The sequence below is a fragment of the Trachurus japonicus genome, chromosome 12 (assembly GCF_045865225.1).
Source record: "Trachurus japonicus isolate A0001 chromosome 12, Traja_1.0".
Taxonomy (NCBI): Eukaryota; Metazoa; Chordata; class Actinopteri; order Carangiformes; family Carangidae; genus Trachurus; species Trachurus japonicus.
Genome location: NC_140918.1, coordinates 16564842 through 16584540, shown reverse-complemented (window position 1 = coordinate 16584540; position 19699 = coordinate 16564842). Strand labels below are relative to the sequence as shown.

Sequence of the window (19699 nt, the reverse complement as noted above, 5' to 3'; positions counted from 1 at the left end):
TTCCTTCAGCAACTTGACATTTAATTATATTCATTGTCTATAATCAGTGTTTTTGTACCCTAATTGTGAATGTTTTTTTTTTGTTTTTTGTTTTTACTGAATGGGCTTTTTGTGGCCAGGCCCATAGAGGCCTAAATGCTGAGCAGGGCCTAAAGGTCTCAATGCATTTAAGAGTTTGTTAGATGTTTGTTTTATCAGCCAGGTGTATGGAGGTGTGAAAGTGGGCAGGATTTGATCTATATGTGATATAGATAGATATGTGATAAAGACTGTCAGGACGTTGTGCACCACACAATGATGTTTCAGATTCAGAATTCAACCTCATTCTTCTGGTTAACTATTTAGATACTGTTATGATTTTACAAGAGTCAAAGAATTATTCCAATGTTTTGGTGGATCTGGTCAATAGGAAATCAAAGAACATCTGTGTTGGTAGTCGACCACCCACAGATGATGTTGGTGGGTGCTCTGTCGTTTTTTACTTACTGTCCATGATCCTATGCATTCAGGAAAGAACATGGTGTCTTACTGGCTAGTTAAGTGCAGATGGTATGTATGCTCTTCAGCCAAGTACAATGAGACGGTGGTGTAAGAAAGTGGAGCTGTTGATGCTGTCTGAACTTTCCTTGTCAACTCAGTTTTGATTTCACTTTTTCACAAAAAAGCGTCATATATTTTCACAACCTAATGAATGTTATATATATATGTCAAAGACATGATGTCTGGACAAGTCAGAACTGGAAAAGCTGTCAACCAGATCAGGCTTTCTCAGCTCTTTTGGCTCTGGGGAGCATAAAAACAAATCAAGCCCAGTCTGGCGGACCCGTGCTGCATCTGTATTTCTTCTGAGATAAAGTCGAAGCCTTTCGGAGCCAAGATTCAGTCTAGTGAATGATGGATGGTTACGGTATGAAAAAAAAGTTAGACATTAGGTTAAACTTACATCATTGTTATACCTGGACTGGATGGTACGAAGAAAAACCATAAATGGTGAACTGTCTGCGGGAAGTGTTGTTGGCAGAATCACCAGTTATCACGGTCTGTCAGGCGATGATATTGACCCTTGACTGAGATAAGACTGGACAGCTGTCATAAAAAGGCAGAGCTGCAGCAGATGTTGTAATAGGTGCTTAAAGCTGATAAGACATCTCCAGCACTCTACTGATGAAAGGCTCTCTGCTGTCCATCAACAACACATACTGAGGCCTAAAAGGACGGGGAGCATGACTCCAGCCACTTCCTAATGCTACACTGATTGATTTTATAAAAATGGTTTTAGTTGTTAGAGACAAACTGTACAGTACGCACTTGTTTATCGTCTTGGTGTAATATATTTTTTATGTTTTACAACAAATCTATTTTTAGCTGTTCATGGCTGTTGGACTCTTGGTCCACTATTAAAAAGAAAGATATCAGCCCTGTCTCTTTTGTTTACTGCTAATTGGCAAATGAAAGCATGCTAACACTGTGTCCAGTTGCTAAAGGGGTGGTAGAGCCTTTGTCCTGTATATTGTTGTGTACATGGTCATTACAAAAAGTGCATTGTAGTGTAAAAGAACAGCACAGAGGCCACTGAACTTAACCAGAGAGCTAAAAATAGCCAACAATAACAAAAAGCAGCTGTATACTGATCTGAATCAGAAGTTATTAACTTGGCAGAAAAGGAGAAGATAAAACATTGACCTCCAGTGAATGCTTTAACCTTCCTCCTCTGTTTGATACTAATTGTCATCTCGTTACCTCAGGCTGTTGTTAGTAAATTCAATACCTTTCACTTAATTACCAGGTTAAATATGGGCTGCCGGGTCAACCAGTGTGACCTTCAGTAAGGAGAACTGGTATCTGCTGAATCTCCACCAGCCCCAGAGGTGTTGTTCACGAGCTGATATCTGACCTTTGATCTCTCTTGACAGGGAAACAAGGAAGGAGAATTTCTCTCGTGGCACCTACTAAAGCATATATTATTATTGCATTACACAGACAAACTAACATGCTGATGGAATCTGGCAGACACAGCTGCTTCCTGCTGCAGCCTATTTGCCCTATAAATATCACACGCTTTCAAGCTGCGATCCAGTTACTTATTTGAGGCACAAATATCACATTTTTGACTCCGGACAGACAAACAAGAAGGAATTGGAGCAGTTTATATGCACAAGCTGACCCCTATTTTCAGGAGAATGTAGACAAGTCTTTACATTGTGTATGTTGTGTGTGTGTGTGTGTGTTGACAGGGCTAGAGCATGGGGTGATGAGGACTCTCCTCTGCTGATCTCAATGTAGATGACCAGTGATGGCCACAGCATCACCTCAACAGTAAGTCACAAATTTAAGTATTAAAGAAAACCCCCTAATCTCTCCAAATTAACTTTATGCAGTTCTGTCAAATTATTTAAAAAAAATAAATGTAAATATAAAACCTGATTAATTGCAGTATTAATGTCCTCTACACAGTCAAATATTTTTCTTATTTCAACCTCAAATACAAAAATGCTCGTGATTTATGTCATTTAAAGCAGTAACCACTGCTTACCCCTAACAAAGTGTGACTCACTACTTAACTAAAGAAGCTGAACACTACATAATCACGATATCACCGATTCAATTGTATTAGGAGGCCGTTGCTGAATGTCGTTGACTACTTTACTTCCATTTCATTTATTCCCTGCAGATCAATACTATATCAACTACCAATAAATGGCCAATTGACAAAATTTTAAATCATTTCATTTTAGGAGGTTGTGGTGAACAACCTAGTGAAAAGAAAGAATTTTAAGAAACGTGGTTGTTTAATTTATTTGAGAAGGAGATGAGAAGATACAGTACAGGTGCAGAGCAGTGTCTTTTATGTAAAAGACATGGGAATCAACTAACCTGGTTCTCTCAAGACAGAGCCTACACTTCTAAAGCTCATTTATAATCATGCTGCATCTCATTTGTTTAATGTTATACACAAACAGTGTAAAGATGATAACATGTCATTTTAGTAGAAGCCAGGCTAGCTCCTGCTGCCTAGCCCTTCTTTGAATCAAAAGTAGTATAAATCCTCTCTTAGAGAGAGTGGATTATAGGGATGGACTGGGTTATGATGATGCAGTCTGCAACTTGTGTCTCCCACCAACAGTCAGCAATATTCTCTTGTCATAAACTTTAACCGTAAGGTGACAGGTCATTCTTATGTGCTCTTTTTGTTTGTGGAAGAAGCCGATTTAATTTTGTATGATAATAATACCAATATAGTAGGAGTTCCAAATGCTGACAATGCTGTGGTCTCTTTTTGCATTGCAGTTTGTTGGATGTCACAATAAACACAGGACAACAAGAGCAGGAACAACAGCAGCAGCACCAAGAATTCCTGAGCTCATTGGAGACGATAGCTCTCACCATCTTCCTCTCCATCATTATTATCATGACAGTGTTTGGTAACCTGCTGGTGATGGTGGCACTCTGCAAGGACAGACATCTGCGGTGAGACTGTGATCTTAAACTCCAGATAAAATCAGAATCTGTGCAAAACAAACCCAGCCTCACATTTCGTCCCTACCATCTTTGACGAAAGACAAATACTTGTTGAAGTACCGATCTTAAGCAAATTACAGGTTGGTCAAAACCTGCCTGTAAGGTGAGAAACTGATCTAAAAAGTTGTGGTATACTTTGGAAAGTGGTTAACAGGGGACCAAGTCAGGGCATTGTTGTTTTGTTCCTGCAAAGCATTCTGGCAACTAATGTTAAAAAACAACACATGAAACAATAATTCATTAATTAATTAGTTAAATGTAATGTGTTTAAATGAAACCTGTTTTTGAAATCATATTAAAAAACCCAAGTAAAATTATTAAAACATATTTCTTATGCAAATGCAAATTGATTTGTAAAGATCCTTGATTTTAAATTGCAAAGTGTTTTTCCCTAAAACTGAACACATGTTGCTTCATATTTCTGCAAATTCATATTAAGAGTTGGCAGATTGAGCAGCAGCAATAAAACTTAGAGATGCCAGCTTGTTATACTCATGTGAAACATGATGGTACCGTAAAATATGCATTATACACAAACTGTTTCTGTTTCATTTTAATGGATGGTTTCTTGTTTCTGATTTCCCCCTCCTCTTCTCTCCTCTCCACTCGTCTCAGGAAGAAGAAGACCAACTACTTCATTGTATCTCTGGCGTTTGCTGACTTGCTGGTTGCGCTGGTTGTAATGCCCTTTGCTGCGATTGAATTGACTACTGGCCAGTGGCGGTACGGCGAGATCTTCTGCCTTGTCCGAACGTCTCTGGACGTCCTGTTAACGACGGCATCCATCCTGCACCTCTGCTGCATTGCACTGGACAGGTGTGTGTGTGTGTGTGTGTGTGTGTGTGTGTGTGTGTGTGTGTGTGTGTGTGTGTGTCCAAATGAACAAAAGAAATTATGACAGGGATTTGAACCTCATTTTGGACTTTGATAATTTTCTTTCAGAGGCCTAAAACACTGTCAAGGAAAATACAATCCGTTGCCAACAACAATGAGAAACACTGATGAGAAATAAAAAAATATAAAAAAGTATTAAAAATATATATAGATAAAATAAAAAGCGGTGAAAAAGAGACTCAGTTTATAGGATGAAAGCTGATACATTTAGCAATGAAAGAGTTTTGTTGTTTGATTTTTTGTTGGTAAATGTATTGGATATTTCCTTTACAAACTCTACGCTGTAGTGTGCATTTTGTATGTTTTTGTGTGTATTATTCCAGGTACTACGCTATCTGCTGCCAGCCTCTGGTCTACAGAAACAAGATGACGCCGTTGAGGGTGGCAGTGATGCTCAGTGGCTGCTGGATCATCCCCACATTCATCTCCTTTTTACCCATCATGCAAAGCTGGAACGCCATTGGCATTGAGGAAATAGTGAGTCCTCGGCCGCTAAGACACAGTAATGGGCTCAAAAACGTATAAGAAAGTGAAGAGTTCATATACCTCCCTGAGATACCTGAGAGAGATGTATTTTCTGCGAGGGCAAATGCAGGAGAAACCTTTCCAACCTAATATTGTCTGTTTCTAATAACGTTTCCAATCCCTCGAACAATGACACGGTAATGCAGTAATCACAAAACAATTCCAGTCCCCGTGGAGGCTCTCTTGCTGAGAGCAAAGACAGCACTTCAGCAAGCATTTTTCTGCTGGTTTGGATATGTTTTGGCGTGAGATTATTTCAGAGCTGCCTTGAAATGAGCTGCAGGACTCCCAGAGGCAGACTGGGATGGATGAATTTATTCAGCCACGCTTAATGAAATACATGGCTATTTCTCTCTGTCCTTCAGTCGGGCAGCATCCAAACAACAATCTCTTCTTCTAAATAGCCGGCTTCAAGTGAGATGTCACAGACAAAATTGCAAAGGGCATGAAATGACCTACGTTGGCACTTTAGGTCAGGTTTTGGTTTGTTATTTTGTGCATTAGGAGTAATGGGTTTTTTTTTGTTTGTTTGTTTTGGCTTATTTTTCCAATACACATCTGCTCTACCCCAAAAATAAAAAGTTCAACTGAAACTTCTCATTCCAGCTGTCACAGAGCCACAAGAAGTGATTACATAATTGTGACAAAACTGTGGGACAGTATATCTACTTGGTTTAACTGGACATAGTTGTGGCGGCATGGGGATTTGAAACTCAGGAGTTTCTGCTCTCTCTTTGCTTTGAAACCAGAAACACTTCAGCTGAGCAATTTGTGAAAGATCGTCTTTATATGCTTTTAGATAATGGATTTTACTGCCCCATTACACAAAATGACAAATGTATGACCATGTAGAGCTCAGACAGTGGTTCATTAGTACCCAGTAGGCCCAGCTACTACTCAAGGGAATGAACAAAAAAAGAAAAACAGCGCTTCATCTTGAGGTGCTTCTGTACCTGCAAGATCATACATTTACCTGAACTTAGTCAGATTTTCTATTAAAGACTAGTAGTTGACCAGGTAGGCTACTACTTCTTTCTTTAACCTACCTGAGCTTCAGCCTCCCCAAACTCACAAAATATGCCTGTGCTTTTCTAATTAACATTTTTGTTTGTTTGTTTGTTTAATCCATACACAAGCAAAAAGTGGGGGAAGTTGAACAGGTACTGCAAGGCTAGTTGTTTCTCCTTCTTTATGCTAAGCTAATTATTTCCTCCTGATTTGAGCTTCCAACTTAGCAACTCTGACTCTGGGAAAGAACGGGTATTTCCAAAAGTGTTGAACTTTGATGAAATTCAATTATATCTGACTTGTACTGAGAATTTTAATGTTTAATTAAGACCTCATCTGTCTAATTTGTGTATTTACTTCATACCTTGCTTGGTCAAAAGACATACTGTAAGTTGCACAGTGTTTGTTGTTATTTTTCTCACTGTGTCACTTGTCTGTTCCAGATTGAGGAGAGGCGAGCTCTGACAGGCTCCAACGACACAAGCTGTGTGTTTCTGGTCAACCGGCCCTACGCCCTCATCTGTTCTGCCGTGGCTTTCTACGTCCCGTTGGCCCTCATGGTCCTTGCCTACCAGCGTATCTACGTCACCGCCATGACCCATGTACGACAGATTGAGACGCTGCAGCGCGCTGGTTCTGCTCCCGTGAGCGGGGCGGTTCCGGTCATCACTGTGAGGTCCTCCACTTCTTCAGATCCTTCAGAGCATTACCATCTTAGGACAGCAATGGGTTCCTCCTCCTCAGAGCAGGCTCCTATAGCGAACAGCCGCATGCGTGTTGAGACGAAGGCGGCAAAGACGCTGGCCATTATAATGGGTTGTTTCTGCCTGTGCTGGGCGCCGTTCTTCATCACCAATGTGGTGGACCCATTCATTCACTACTCAGTGCCCTGGCAGCTGTGGACAGCCTGGCTGTGGCTTGGGTACATTAACTCGGGGTTGAACCCCTTCCTGTATGCCTTTCTGAACCGAGCGTTTCGGAGGGCGTTTCTGGTGATCCTCTGCTGTGGGGACGAGCGGTACGCACGGCAGGGCAGCTTCTCCTATAGACAAACCCCCAGGCCGTGCTCTGCAGCATCAGCGAACGGGACGTCTATGGCACTGAGGTAAACACACAGTTAAGTTGCAACCACATTTACACCACTTTCTTTGAATATGAGTGAGCCTGATGATTCTTTTTTTCCTGGTTCATGTCCCAGTTGGGTTCGGGACACTCACAGGTAAAGCCAACCCTTTGAGTTTGCATAGTTGGCCAGGAGAAACAGCAGTTTGCAGTATGAGACTGTGACATTTTTTTCATATCTGATGGGAAGCAAATTAAATGCATGTTAGTGTGAGCAGGGCCGTTGTATAGGGGAGAAAGGTGATCATAATTCTAGGGGCCCAGCGCCCAGTTGGGCCCACAAAAAACCCCAGTAGTCTAATCTTTGATCTTATGACTGAATTATTCTGCATAAGACCCTGACTTATACTCATATAGTGGAGCACATTAATGAAAAATCGTTCACTTTGTGGTACAAGCGCCAAATTTGGTACACAAGTGCTTTTGGACCTACTATCTCATAAAGGTACGTTGCCCACTTGAACAAACAAAGTGGCCACCATTTTTCAAGATGGCCGCCATTCGAAGTGGTTTGAAACAGCGTTTGAACTATATTTTGATTGAATAGTCCTATTCTGATGGTTTATACATTGAAATATGTGTTTTTGCACATGAGAAATACAACTCTGCATTTAGAAAATCAAAATTATTGAATATTATGATGATACAATGCGAATTAAATGAAAAAAACACTCACAAACAAAGACATTAGTTTCACTTAAAGCTTTTGGACCTGTAAGCTACTTGTAGGGGAGGCCACGTAGAGGCTGTCTTTGTCTCCCCCATTTTTTTTTTTTTTTTTTAAATTTTTAGATAACGGTATAAAAACACAGAAAAGGTGTCAAAGCATAGGCTGCATGTTTTACGATCCAGAACTTGAATCAACATAACTTAAAAAATAATAATACAAATATCCAACTCAAACATTCAACTTAAACTTGGTTGTTCTATTTTCTTAGCCCTCACATGCACAGGCACACAACTGTGTGCACTTCAGGCCGAAGCGATAGCATTTGCATCGTCCTTGGCATTCAGTCTTGCAGCCACATTTTGTCAACTGCTCACAAGTCTGAGCAATGGGTGGAAGGGTTGTCCAGAGAACTTGCCAGATCTGACCATCTTTTTGCCAGCCCCAGTTGGCAGGACTTTGAAGTCAGTCTTTCAGTCCAATCTGGATGTGTCTAACCTGATGGGCAACAGGTTGATTGCCTGAAATAGAGGTATGTTTTTGGCTATCATGGAATAGCCGTCAGAACTACACTCACAACGGGTAGGGGGAGACTTCAACGCTGCTTTTGTATCTGTCTGACAGAGGTAACACTTGCTCCAGTCAGTTTTAGTAGCACAACTCAATGGATTATCGGCAGACATCTTATACAGTTGAAGGTCGAGGGATTATCCTTTTACCACCCAAACATACAAAATATCATAGCACATTGGAATATGGGATGCAACTAGGTTCAAGTATCTGGTGCCCTACACCTAGCCCGATCGTTCATCCAGTGCCATAAATCCCGTGCGATCTGTACACCATCCAGGTAACTAAAGCCCCGTTACCCTTGGCTCGGCTATCTAACTACAATACTACAACTAACTAAACTTCTAGTTGAGTCTATACAGGGGCTTATTAGATAGCATTTGGGACACTAAAGTATACTACAACTACAGTGAGTACACCACTACAACAGTTAGTAAACTACAACTACAGTTAGTACACTACAAGCTGACACTGAACCCCATGCTGAGTCTCACAGCAGTGATGTCACCAGTGTGCCCTGGTTGTGCTTTGACATCACTCTTATAAAAAATTACTAACCAATAAATGTTGACCACAGAATTTTAATGAATTATCATTTATATTGCTAAATTAGTACTTTTATTTCAGTAAAGAACGCTTGTGTTGCTGTATGTGTGTGTGTGTGTGTGTGTGTGTGTGTGCGTGTGTGTGGTGAGTGACAGTCAAAAGTTTGGACACATTTTCACAAATGATTCACACAAAAAACACATCCCTCAGAATTCTGCAGATTTTCACTTAAGATCATTGCAGAAAACTGAAGAAAAAACGCGAAAACGCTACTTTTTAGTCATTTAATAGCCATTATCTTGAAAATTGGTGGCCATATTGGAATTCAATTGACACCATCGAGTTATTCCAGTCATAATACATTCATTTTGATGCTTGGATCATTAACATTCTTCTGTTAATTCAAGTTCTACCTCGAAAACCTTTTTTTGGCGTTTGACGAGGCGGCCATCTTGAAAACTGGCGGCCCTCTTGGATTTTCAGCTGGGCAACGTACTTTTATTAGAAGGTATGTCCTGGACATCATTTGTACCAAATTTGGTGCTTGTACCATGAAGTGAACGATTCGGCTCAAAAATGGACTTAAGCAGCCCCACTAATAGTAGTGCTGCATTAGCATCAAAACAAAGTAGGTTAAATAAAAAATGATAATACATAGTAGTCTACGAAAAAAAGTGGAAAAGTCAGGGGCCCACTTTAGTATTCTTTCAGGGGCCCCAGAATTCCTAGCAACGGCCCTGAGTGTGAGTAAACAGATGTGGGAGAGTGTGGATGTTTGTTCTGTTTCGCTGTTTTCTTGGTTAAGTGTCTATCAAAGAAGAAATCAAGGCCTCAGACAGGAAACAACACTTTACTGTATCTCTGCTTGCAGAGAGAAATGGATGCATGGCACCTTCCTGAGAACGATTTCTATCTGTTTTCTTTGTATTTAGTTTTTCTCTGATGCACTTCATTGTAAATCCTAGCTGAAAATTGTAGATTTGATCTTCCTCAGCTTCTTCATCATTTTAACAAAACGTCAAACAGAGCTGTGGAGCTGCTCTGTCGATGCCCAGCTCAGCTAATTTACAATTTTCAAAGCCTCATTGCGTTCACGAATCAATACAACATGACATGCTGGATACATTACTGAAGGGCTGCATAGATCACGTTAGATTCAATTACTGCCTTTTCAATACATTTAAAATACTGAAAACAATTTTGCTGATTTAGTTTCAGTCGTCCTTACATCCATCTTATAGTTCATCATATTGCAGATTGGTGATTGGTGCAGATTGGTGGCAACCATTTTCTCATTTGAACTGAAAGATGTCTGATACAGGCCATGTCTCATACTCTAATGTGTAAATATTAAATATGAACATACTGCAGCTTCTTTAGATAAATGTCAATTCTCCAAGTGGCTGCTGCTCTGCAAGTGGAACATTGGTGCCAAGTGAATTCATTTTATGGATATGAGGTTTGCTCATGAGTCATGTTATACACATTTTGTATTTCAACTCCTCTAAGGAAATATGATGTAAGATATGTTTTGAGGGTAAAATTCAGACTGAAGTTCAGGTTTTGCTATACATGCCATAGTATGTTAGTATGTGTGTTTTAATTTATTCTGTAGATTGCTTTCAGGGCAGAAATTAGAGGCAGTTGTAGCTGGGTGAAGAAATACATCAACAGATAGAAGCTATGACCCAGTTCACGGTCCACATCCACTGCAGCCTGCGGTCTACAATGGTCTGGGGCTTCACACCCATCGTGGACCACCACCAGGCTAAACTGAAATGGGGCCGTCTGGTCCACACAGGAAATCAGCTGCATCTATTACAGCTGCATTGCAAAGCGAAGCTCCTGCTGCCTAGCAACCTCAGTGACATGTAACCTTTGCTCACGAAACCCTGAGGCTTTAAGGCCGTGACCCCAGCAGTCAGTTGTTGTTATTGAACTAAAATGAAACCCACATATTTAAATTTAAAAGTATAGCTCAGTCACATATTTGTGTAGTTGAATCCGTCATAAAGAGATTACGGGTTACAAGCCACGTTTGTGTCGCGGTGCGCAGAGATGAGAGCTGGGACACCCCGATCTTGCAAAGTTTGTTTTTCAGCCAAGAGATGCAATAAGTAACACGCATGTGGAAGGCAGAGAGCCTCCATTCTCACTCGTAACAAGTTAAGCCATTTCAAACCATCACAATTACTCCAAAACTGTTTAATTAAGGTAAAAAATGTAGCATAGCTAAGCTCCAAATCCTGCATAGTTCCTCTTTAAATAAATCAAATAAACAACCTAATGTATCCTGAGGGGGGGGATGATTATGGTTAGTGGTTAGCAGCACTGTTGCCTCACAGAAAGCAAATGTTAACATGCAAACATGCACATTTTCATGGTACAAAATCTGATCTCAGTTCCTATTCCATTATCCTGTGTTCTTCCCAGCGTTATCCCTCCCTCCCTCCCTACCTCCCTCCCTCCCTTAATTGGTGTTTAAGAAAAGTGAACCTATTTGCACTAATGAGTAGTTCTCCATCTGAAATGCTGAGAAAAGACAGTGTCATATTTAATGATAATGTATAACATCACGTAAGGGTCCAACAATCTTTTTCAGATTTTTGTTACAGCAGAGCATCTGTTGACGTTAATGGTGGTGATTTAGTTGACGTCTGTGTTTGTGCTCTCAGCTCCTTTGAGTGGGGAGGATGATGGAGGAGGTGACCTGCTTGTGTCTGCACTGTTTAACTTTAACACAAATACTTCACTGCCCGAGAGAAACAAAGGCACTCACATACACACTTACACACACACACACAGATATACACACAGTCGACAAAATAATACATAGAAAGTGTAAGCTAAGGCTCGCGAGTGAAACTCTGATATCATATCAATGGCTTGTGCTCATATACTGCACACATTCATGTATTGAATGTGCAAAAGCACACACATTTGCACTTCATTCACACTTTTTGTGCTTATGTGCATCATTGTGGTCCTATGTGACCAACAATTGCTCTATGGTGATGTATAAATGCATGTGCATGTGTATTTTGGAGTGCCTGTATCAGTCCAGTATCTTTCCTGCAATCGGTTTAGTTTGTAACGTGTGAATGGTCTGTCTGTGTAGGAAATAGGAGGTCAAACAGTGTCTGGTATCCTCTCTAAAAATCTGTCAGACAGAAAACAGACTCACACAATCAGATTACATCCGACAGGAGACTGGAAACCAAAATTACTGGAGGAATCCCGTCGAATGATTTCGTCAGACAGCTCTAGGCATTTAGGCAAGGCACTGTCTGTGGGCGGATGGTGTATGTGTTGTGTGGGTGTTTCTCTATGTGAATGTGTGTTGTTTTAAGTTACAAAGAGAAGCAGCTTCTCTCTTTCTTTCTTTCTTTTGCTTTTGTGTGTATGTGTGAGAAGTATACAATATTTGAATTAATTACTGTAGCAAATACAAACATAAAAACATTACTAGAATGGTCCCAAAAAATGAAAATGGATAAAAAGCTGCTCTTCCTCTGTAGTTCTTTAGGCCAGTATATTTAAGTTCATATTATTGACATTTACATTGAGGCCATTTTTCTGAGTGGTCCTAACACACGTGCGCACACACACGCACACATGTACACATAGTGGATAGTAGACACTTGTTTGTGATTAAAGTAATAACAAAGACCTTGTGTTGTGCCCAGTGGTAGAGAAAGAAGACACTAAAGACTAGATCTAAAACAGGTTGAAGCTGTTGAGTAAATACAGTCATACCGTCCCTCATGTCCTTGTGTCGGTGCTGTTTTACAGCATTTTAGTCTTTGTTTACTGTTGGTACTCTAGTAGACCATAGCTGCATTGACCAACTGACCAACCTGTTTGTGAACTATGTAGCCTACACCCAATGACTTAATTAACAGGTGTTGCATAGTTGCCATAATTGCATTAGAAAAAAAACGTAGTGATGGTGGCAACTTTAATCTGACCCTGTTGCATTCACAGTACCGAACCAATACCAATGCATTTTGTATAATATTTATCTGTATGTACTGTAACAGCTAACAAGTACAAGGACGCCATCTGCAAAGAACAGAGATGCAATTTTGAGGTCCCCTAACATATTTATCAGTGGAGTGGACAAAATAATAGAAACTCCTTTCAATACAACAAACAGCAATACAGTCAAACAGCACCACAATCAGCAGCCACTAAAATGATTAATGTGTGTTGAGGGTTTGTAATATCAAGTTTATTATTCATCTTGAGCCGATTAAATTAGTCAGACCTCACCAGTCCATCATTCAGAATCATGGTTCAGGATTGTGGACATTTGTGGCTTGGTTTGGGTGTTTCAGAATCACTACACCTCTGGTATAATGACTGCTTAGCTTCATATTTAGCAAAGAGACCTGAGACATTCATCCTCTCATCTGATGCTCAGCAATGTTAAGTTTTTCTTTTCCATTACCTTTACCCAGTGTGATCACAGGTAAACAATAATACAAATGACTATCTGTAATCTTTGTCATCTTTCTGGCACACGACACCAGCACCTCAGTAATGTGTGCTGAATTTGTGAGCTTGAATTCAAAAATAAGGTATGCAAGAGTGATTACAAATAAGCAATCAAACATACACAGGAAAAATCTGTATAAGAAAACTATTCATTATTTTTCGTTTTTTCTTTCTTTCTTTCTTTCTTTTTTAACCAAAGTGCTCATATTGAAACTTGTTATCCTCCAGAGTTAGGTGTCTGGTGAGAAAAATAACAAGCTACGACTCCTGTTCCTGTAGCAGTTAATCAGACTCACTGTGACCTGTCCTGAGTTCACCTTCAGCTCGGCACTGAGATCACAAGTCCTGTTAAATACAGCCGAGCAGCGGCCACTGTTATCATGTGTGTACAATCAAAGTGGTGGTGATTCGGTTCAACTATCTGTCATCAATGCCAAGTCAAAGCACAGCTGCCGAATGATCTGAAACCAGCAGAACTTGAAATGTCTGCGGTGGTAGGTGTCTCTTCGGTTTTAGCGGGTGCTGCCGAGTTCGATGGATGCATGCATCTCTTCTCCTTTTCCATCCCACTGTTTCGGTTTTGATTGTTGAGATAAGATGGAAGTCTCAGCTCCATGTAGGGGAATTAGGTCAGTGCATAAGGATTCAGAATGAGATGATGATAAATGAACAGTGCTACTGAAATAGTGAAGTGATAAAACCAGTGACCCAGTAAACTTGGTAACTGTTTTTTTGGGCTGAATTACTGTAAAGGGGCCTCTCCACATGTCAAGGGGAGCACTGCTCAGCCAATTAAAACAGATGTATAATGTCTAAGTGATTATATCATAATGATATCATCAGGGTTGTTTCAGTTTTGGCTTGGAGACAATAATAGATGTTGTATTAGAAACTTAAGGTGCAGAGATTGGAGGTAGGGAGTGTCCAATAAGACAGCTACCAAGTTGTATTACAGCAAATGTACTGTAGGTGTACTGTGATCTAAAACTGGAGTTTGTTGTCCTCAGCTGCTTTGATTTGGACAATTACATTTTTTATTCTTCCCTGCCAGTGACAGGCGTGACTAAAGGCAATTTATTATGCCCCCGTCTAGTGAATTCAATATCTCAGTATCGTCTTGAGGGACATTCTTCAAATTTGGCACAAACGATCCCTTGGACCCAAGGATGAACGATAATGCTTACAGGTCAAAGGTCACCGTGACCTTACTAGACATGTTTTTGGCATGAATGTGAAATCCCAATAATGACATGAGAGGATTTCTTGGAATTTGGCACAAACACTCACTGAACCGATTCTGTTTTGGCGATCAAAGTTTAAAAGTAGCTGGTGGTCATGAGTGAGTTCACAAAACACGTTTTTGGCCATAACTCAAGAATTCACATGCTGCATTAACTGCAACTGGAGAAGTTGGTAGAAACATACGATTCTAGTTTTTAGAGGTTTCAATGAAGTACCCTTTCAATACGCAACAAACAACAGCTGAACTACAGATCTTTCCCCAAATGTATGTTAAAGAGCCTTCAAAAAGTGATATTTCCATAATATGTCCCCTTTAAATATTGTAATACTTAGTCATTAGAATACCACATCTCATTTTGTGTTATCTGTGATGAGGATGTACAGTATTATGACCTGTCATCATCCAGAGAGTTTGATCCTGATTGTCACAAGATGCCGGAGGGCAATCACATGGTCACTCAGGCAGTAACATGCCCTGCAGGCGTGTAAATGTATGAATGAGAATCAGGTCACTGGTGGAAGAGAGTATGTTTCATCGACCACAGACACTTAGTTTAGACAGACAGGCTGGAGCAGTGTAAACACTCTATTCTGTGATTTACATGAGACCTGTATGATTTATTATTGTTTGATTGAAACCTACACTTCTCCAGCTGCTCCTCTCTGTTCTCTCTCTCTGTCTTTTTTTTCCACAGAAGATTTTTATCTTTTGTTTCTATAATTTTTTTTTTCTTGAACAGTGGTGTGGAGTGTTTGTCTTGTGTTTATAATCACCTCTATTTTCTCTCCCTTATAGCCTGCTACTTGCCGTCTTTCCTTTTTTTCTAGCTCCTTTTTTTCCCCTTTGTTGCCAAGTGAGAAAATGTTGTGCGTCTCTACTGATCACTGGCTCCCTAGGGTGTCTCTGCCTTTCTTAAGAAACAGAAATAATGTTGATTATTATATTAACAGCTAGAGCAAGGAAGGGGAATTGGAAAATAAAAGATGAGAAACTGTCACATCTAAATTATAATGAATGATCTGAATGTCACTCTTGTCCTGATTGCTTCCTGTTCTACTTGGTGACATTAGCTGCTGGTGTGCCTCATCCGCCTCACTTTCTGACTTTTGATTTCCTAAACTCATCTGTGACTCTAAATAAAACTCATCTCTCCCTCACTCTCTCCATCCACCCATACAGTTGCCTTGGTGACTAATTGGACCACAGAATGGACCCACCTGGGTGAATCAGCTCTTTGAAATCCAATTAAGGGTGGTCTATTCTCTGAGAGACACAAAGGCCTTGCTTTGTTTCTTTTCTTTAAATGTGACTGTGGCCACTCTGGGTGAAACAGACCCAGGCTCTGTAAGAGCTGGATCTGTATTAGAACTGAATTTGTGATATATTATCTCACTCTCTATCAGTGAATATCAAATCAAAAAAAGAAAAGAAAAAAAAAACTCCTTGATGTGCAAACAAATATAGTCAAACATGTCAGTAGAGGGTGGAGTGCACTGCCTTTTTCATGGAAAACATATTAAGCAGGAAAAGCATTGATGTTTAATTAATACAACTGATGGATGAAATTGATCGCTCTTCTATTGTTTTCAATATGCCAAATGCAGCCATTGTTAGTGTTATTACACACACAGACAGACACACACACAAAAGTCAGTCACATAAGTCAGTCACATTGTGGAGCGCCGAAGCACCCATCAGACAAATGCAACAGCACAGGCTTATTACTTATATTTGATTTCAGTCTTGATTTCACGGTTTCCAGAGATCCCTGATCTAATTCTTCTGCAGGACCTCAGATGACTGTTGGTCCGACAGAGATACCACTAAAAAACAACAATGAGCAGGAAAATAAGCCTTAACTTCATTTCGGTGTTGAAACCCCATGATGGAACTTCACATCAGATCTCCTGCCAGGTCTCTGATGGGGCTTCAAAGCAGTCACACTATCACCATTTCCCATCACTGTGCGAGCACACTCAATCTCCATTGTGAATTTGCTGAAGCTCGTTTAATGGACGTCTTTTCCAGCTCATGTCACCAACAGTATAAGATCACACCTGTAGACTGTCCAAATGATTCTGGAAATGTGGGGTTTCTGTTGTATTTGGCTGCGTTTGCGAGAAAATCATGAGTGGTGAGCAGTTTATTTACTTGACAGAGTTGACAATGGAAACTGACAGGAATTCCTTTTATTTCTGCTTCACTTGAGCATGAGTGCCTGCTGACAGTCAGATGTTATTATCGATCATCTGCTGCCCTCATCTTCTTTTTTTTTATTACTCACTCCATATGTCACCCATGGATGTATTATAATAGATCCATGCTGTCACCCTAGAATACATGTGCAACTTTAATAGTACAATGAGTTAGTGTATAGTCACCAGAAGTCTCTCTTTAGCTCCAGGTCAATCACATACTTTTCATTTCTCAGTTTGCCCGAAAGAGAGAATAAACAATGGACAATAGATGATTGAATGGCCTAATTTAAAATCCAACATAAAGGCATGTACATTGTGTGGAGCCAATATTAAATTTGCGGATGAGAGAGTCAGGCATTCTTTGGATTTGTTTGTTCATTTGTTTTCTTTGTGCTGATCATGTGTTCTTACTTTAAACTCCATTTACAGAGCAAATTTCCCCCAAAGGAGCAATAGATTTAGATTTAATTCACTTCAATTCAGTTAAAATGTTTTCTAGGAAACAGTTCAGACATTGTGTTCTCAGTTAAAGCTTCAGTAGCTTCTTCCTGCATGCCAAACATTAAATATGACTTTTCTGCCTGTCATTGATTGATGGACTAGAAACTCTCTCTCTCGCTGTGTGTGTGTGTGTGTGTGTGTGTGTGTGTGTGTGTGTGTGTGTGTGTGTGTGTGTGTGTGTGTGTGTGTGGAGGATGTCTGGTAGCCTGTTGTCTTATGTTTTACAGTTACTGTACAGTTAGGTAGATAGTACAGGAAGACATTGTTCTGAGAATGATAGAAACTCAATCAAAGGTATGGCAGATAAATTAACTTCCGGAAATAAAGACACCAGGAAAATATTTAAAGACCCCCTAGACCAAATATAGATTTTATGAAATTATTAACATGTCAATGAAGTGTTTGGGTTCTGCTACAGTACAAGACATTTCAGCAACGAAGTCGCTAATGCACACCATAACTGAGCAGAGCCAGAGGCAGATTTGATACAAAAACAAAAACAGAAACATTTGTTTTTGGACCACCTCAGTGTCCGTACCTCAGATATTGACTGGCTGAAGGGTGGACCTGCGGACCTCTATGCGTCTATGCGTATCTCCCTGGTCCTGGAGGTGTTCAGAAGGAGGTCATTCATGTGGCTCCATTTACTTTGAGCAGGCTGCTCTGTCAGTCCATGACTCAAAGTTATTGGATGAATTGTTATGTAATTTGGTTCAGTCAGGATGAATCACCATCAAAACATTTGCCTTATTGGCATGCTGATGGTAGCATTTAGAAAAAGTTAGTTCTGAATCCCTACTGAGTAGCTGTCTATGAAAACCAGCTGGGACCAATACAGGTGGTGAGGTAATGAATGTACAAGACAATGAAAAGTTAGTGTGCAATAAGTGATGTTATTTGTTTTCTCATCATACCCAAATCTTGGCTATAATTCATTTACCGCATATTTTAGCAATAATGTTGATGTCTGCTTCAAGTCTTAACCATATAAAATTTCAAATAATTCCATAGGTTGACTTCTGTAGGAAGTAATAAAGTTATTACATGTCTTCAAATGAACCATACTGTATAGCTGTTATTGTTGACCTGCCATATTAAATGTTAACTTTGATTTAATCGTGATGAATGTTGTGCCACGAAGCTGACAGTGACCTATATAAGGTGAGATAAACAGAGGACGAGGCTAAACTGGGTTACTTTGCAGATCTGATTAGCATGTGTCATACTTCCTTCATTACCCCACCTCAGATGAGGGTCCATACACTGTCCAGCTAATGTTCAGGGTTTTTTTTTTTGTCTTTGGCTTTCCTTAATTTGTATATTTACTTCCTTCTTCCTCATAACTGACTTTCTGCAGTTTTCTCTGTGCCTCCAGCCTTTAAATGAACCAGGCATTTAAAAAGTTTGTGTAAATTATTGTTTTGCTCATAGTGTTTTTCCGCATGTGTGTTTCCTTAGCAACAGCGAGCGAGCAGGAGAATGTAATGAACAGTTTTTCTGAACCCACAGATTCATCTTCAGCTGGGCCACATACAGATTTCACTCTAATGTACTTGACAGATGAGACAATATAACATCTGACAGCCTTTAGTTCTGTCTTTAGGGAAGAATGCCCATAGAAAAATGAAAACTGACACTAATATGACATCTGAAAAGTAAAGAGTTAATTGTTGTAACAAAATCATCATCCCAACAGTCTTTTTTATTTTAACACAGACATGTTTTTCTAACACCAGAGTTTCAAAATAATGGCAAATTCAATAAATAGTATGTATAGTAGGCTATATTAAAATCTGTAGCTGCTATTGCAGTTTCTAAATTCAGACATAAAGGTTTGAAGCCTGTAATGTTTCTGTGTTCAAGGCCAAATCACAGTCTCTGTAAAGGTTTTTGATTTATTAGCTTTTAATCATGTTTCTCTCAGATAAGAGAGGACCTGCTGTGTGTCTGGCATTTTGCAAAGGATGCCAAATGCCTTTTTTTTCCTTTGCTCTGTCTCCCTTGTGTAGAAAAGTCAGAATTGGGGACAAAACTGAAAATGAAAGTTAATGTGACCAATTCACAACTCTCTCTCTCCCTGTTGAAACTGCGCTTTCAGAAGCAGTGACCTGTAGAAACCCAGAGGAGATCAGGATTGCATCAGACACAAACTATCTGCACGGAGTGTGAATGCATCCTGAGACCCGACGATGAAAGATGACGGGCAGCTTAGAGCGAGGTGTCTCCTCTGTGTCCCTGTCAGATCTGCCATAATCCATTTGTGCTGATGTTCTTCCTCTGCTGCTTTTCAGACAGAGTTTAGCTGCGAACGGCTGTGTTTCAGCCTTTGCCAAAAGATTGAATCTGGAGTTATAGAGACTGACAAGTCTGTTTGTTCTGTGTCTGAGTGTGATTGTGTGTGTTCGATTG

General features: G+C 40.0%; 1 protein-coding gene across 2 annotated transcripts in view; it reads left to right on the top strand.

Annotated features, from left to right (window-relative positions):
- The window catches only part of LOC146977378 (5-hydroxytryptamine receptor 4), a 39558-nt gene that overhangs the window by 11506 nt on the left and 8353 nt on the right, over positions 1-19699 (top strand). The window contains exons 2-6 of one of the 2 annotated variants that reach the window (XM_085793555.1): positions 2243-2316; positions 3289-3468; positions 4135-4335; positions 4737-4890; positions 6390-7051. In XM_085793555.1, coding sequence (XP_085649681.1) covers positions 2294-2316; positions 3289-3468; positions 4135-4335; positions 4737-4890; positions 6390-7051 — 1220 coding nt within the window. In that variant the 5' untranslated portion in view covers positions 2243-2293. Of the gene's footprint in view, positions 1-2209; positions 2317-3288; positions 3469-4134; positions 4336-4736; positions 4891-6389; positions 7052-19699 lie in introns of those variants that run through there. The other variant, XM_085793554.1, reaches the window with a different exon arrangement.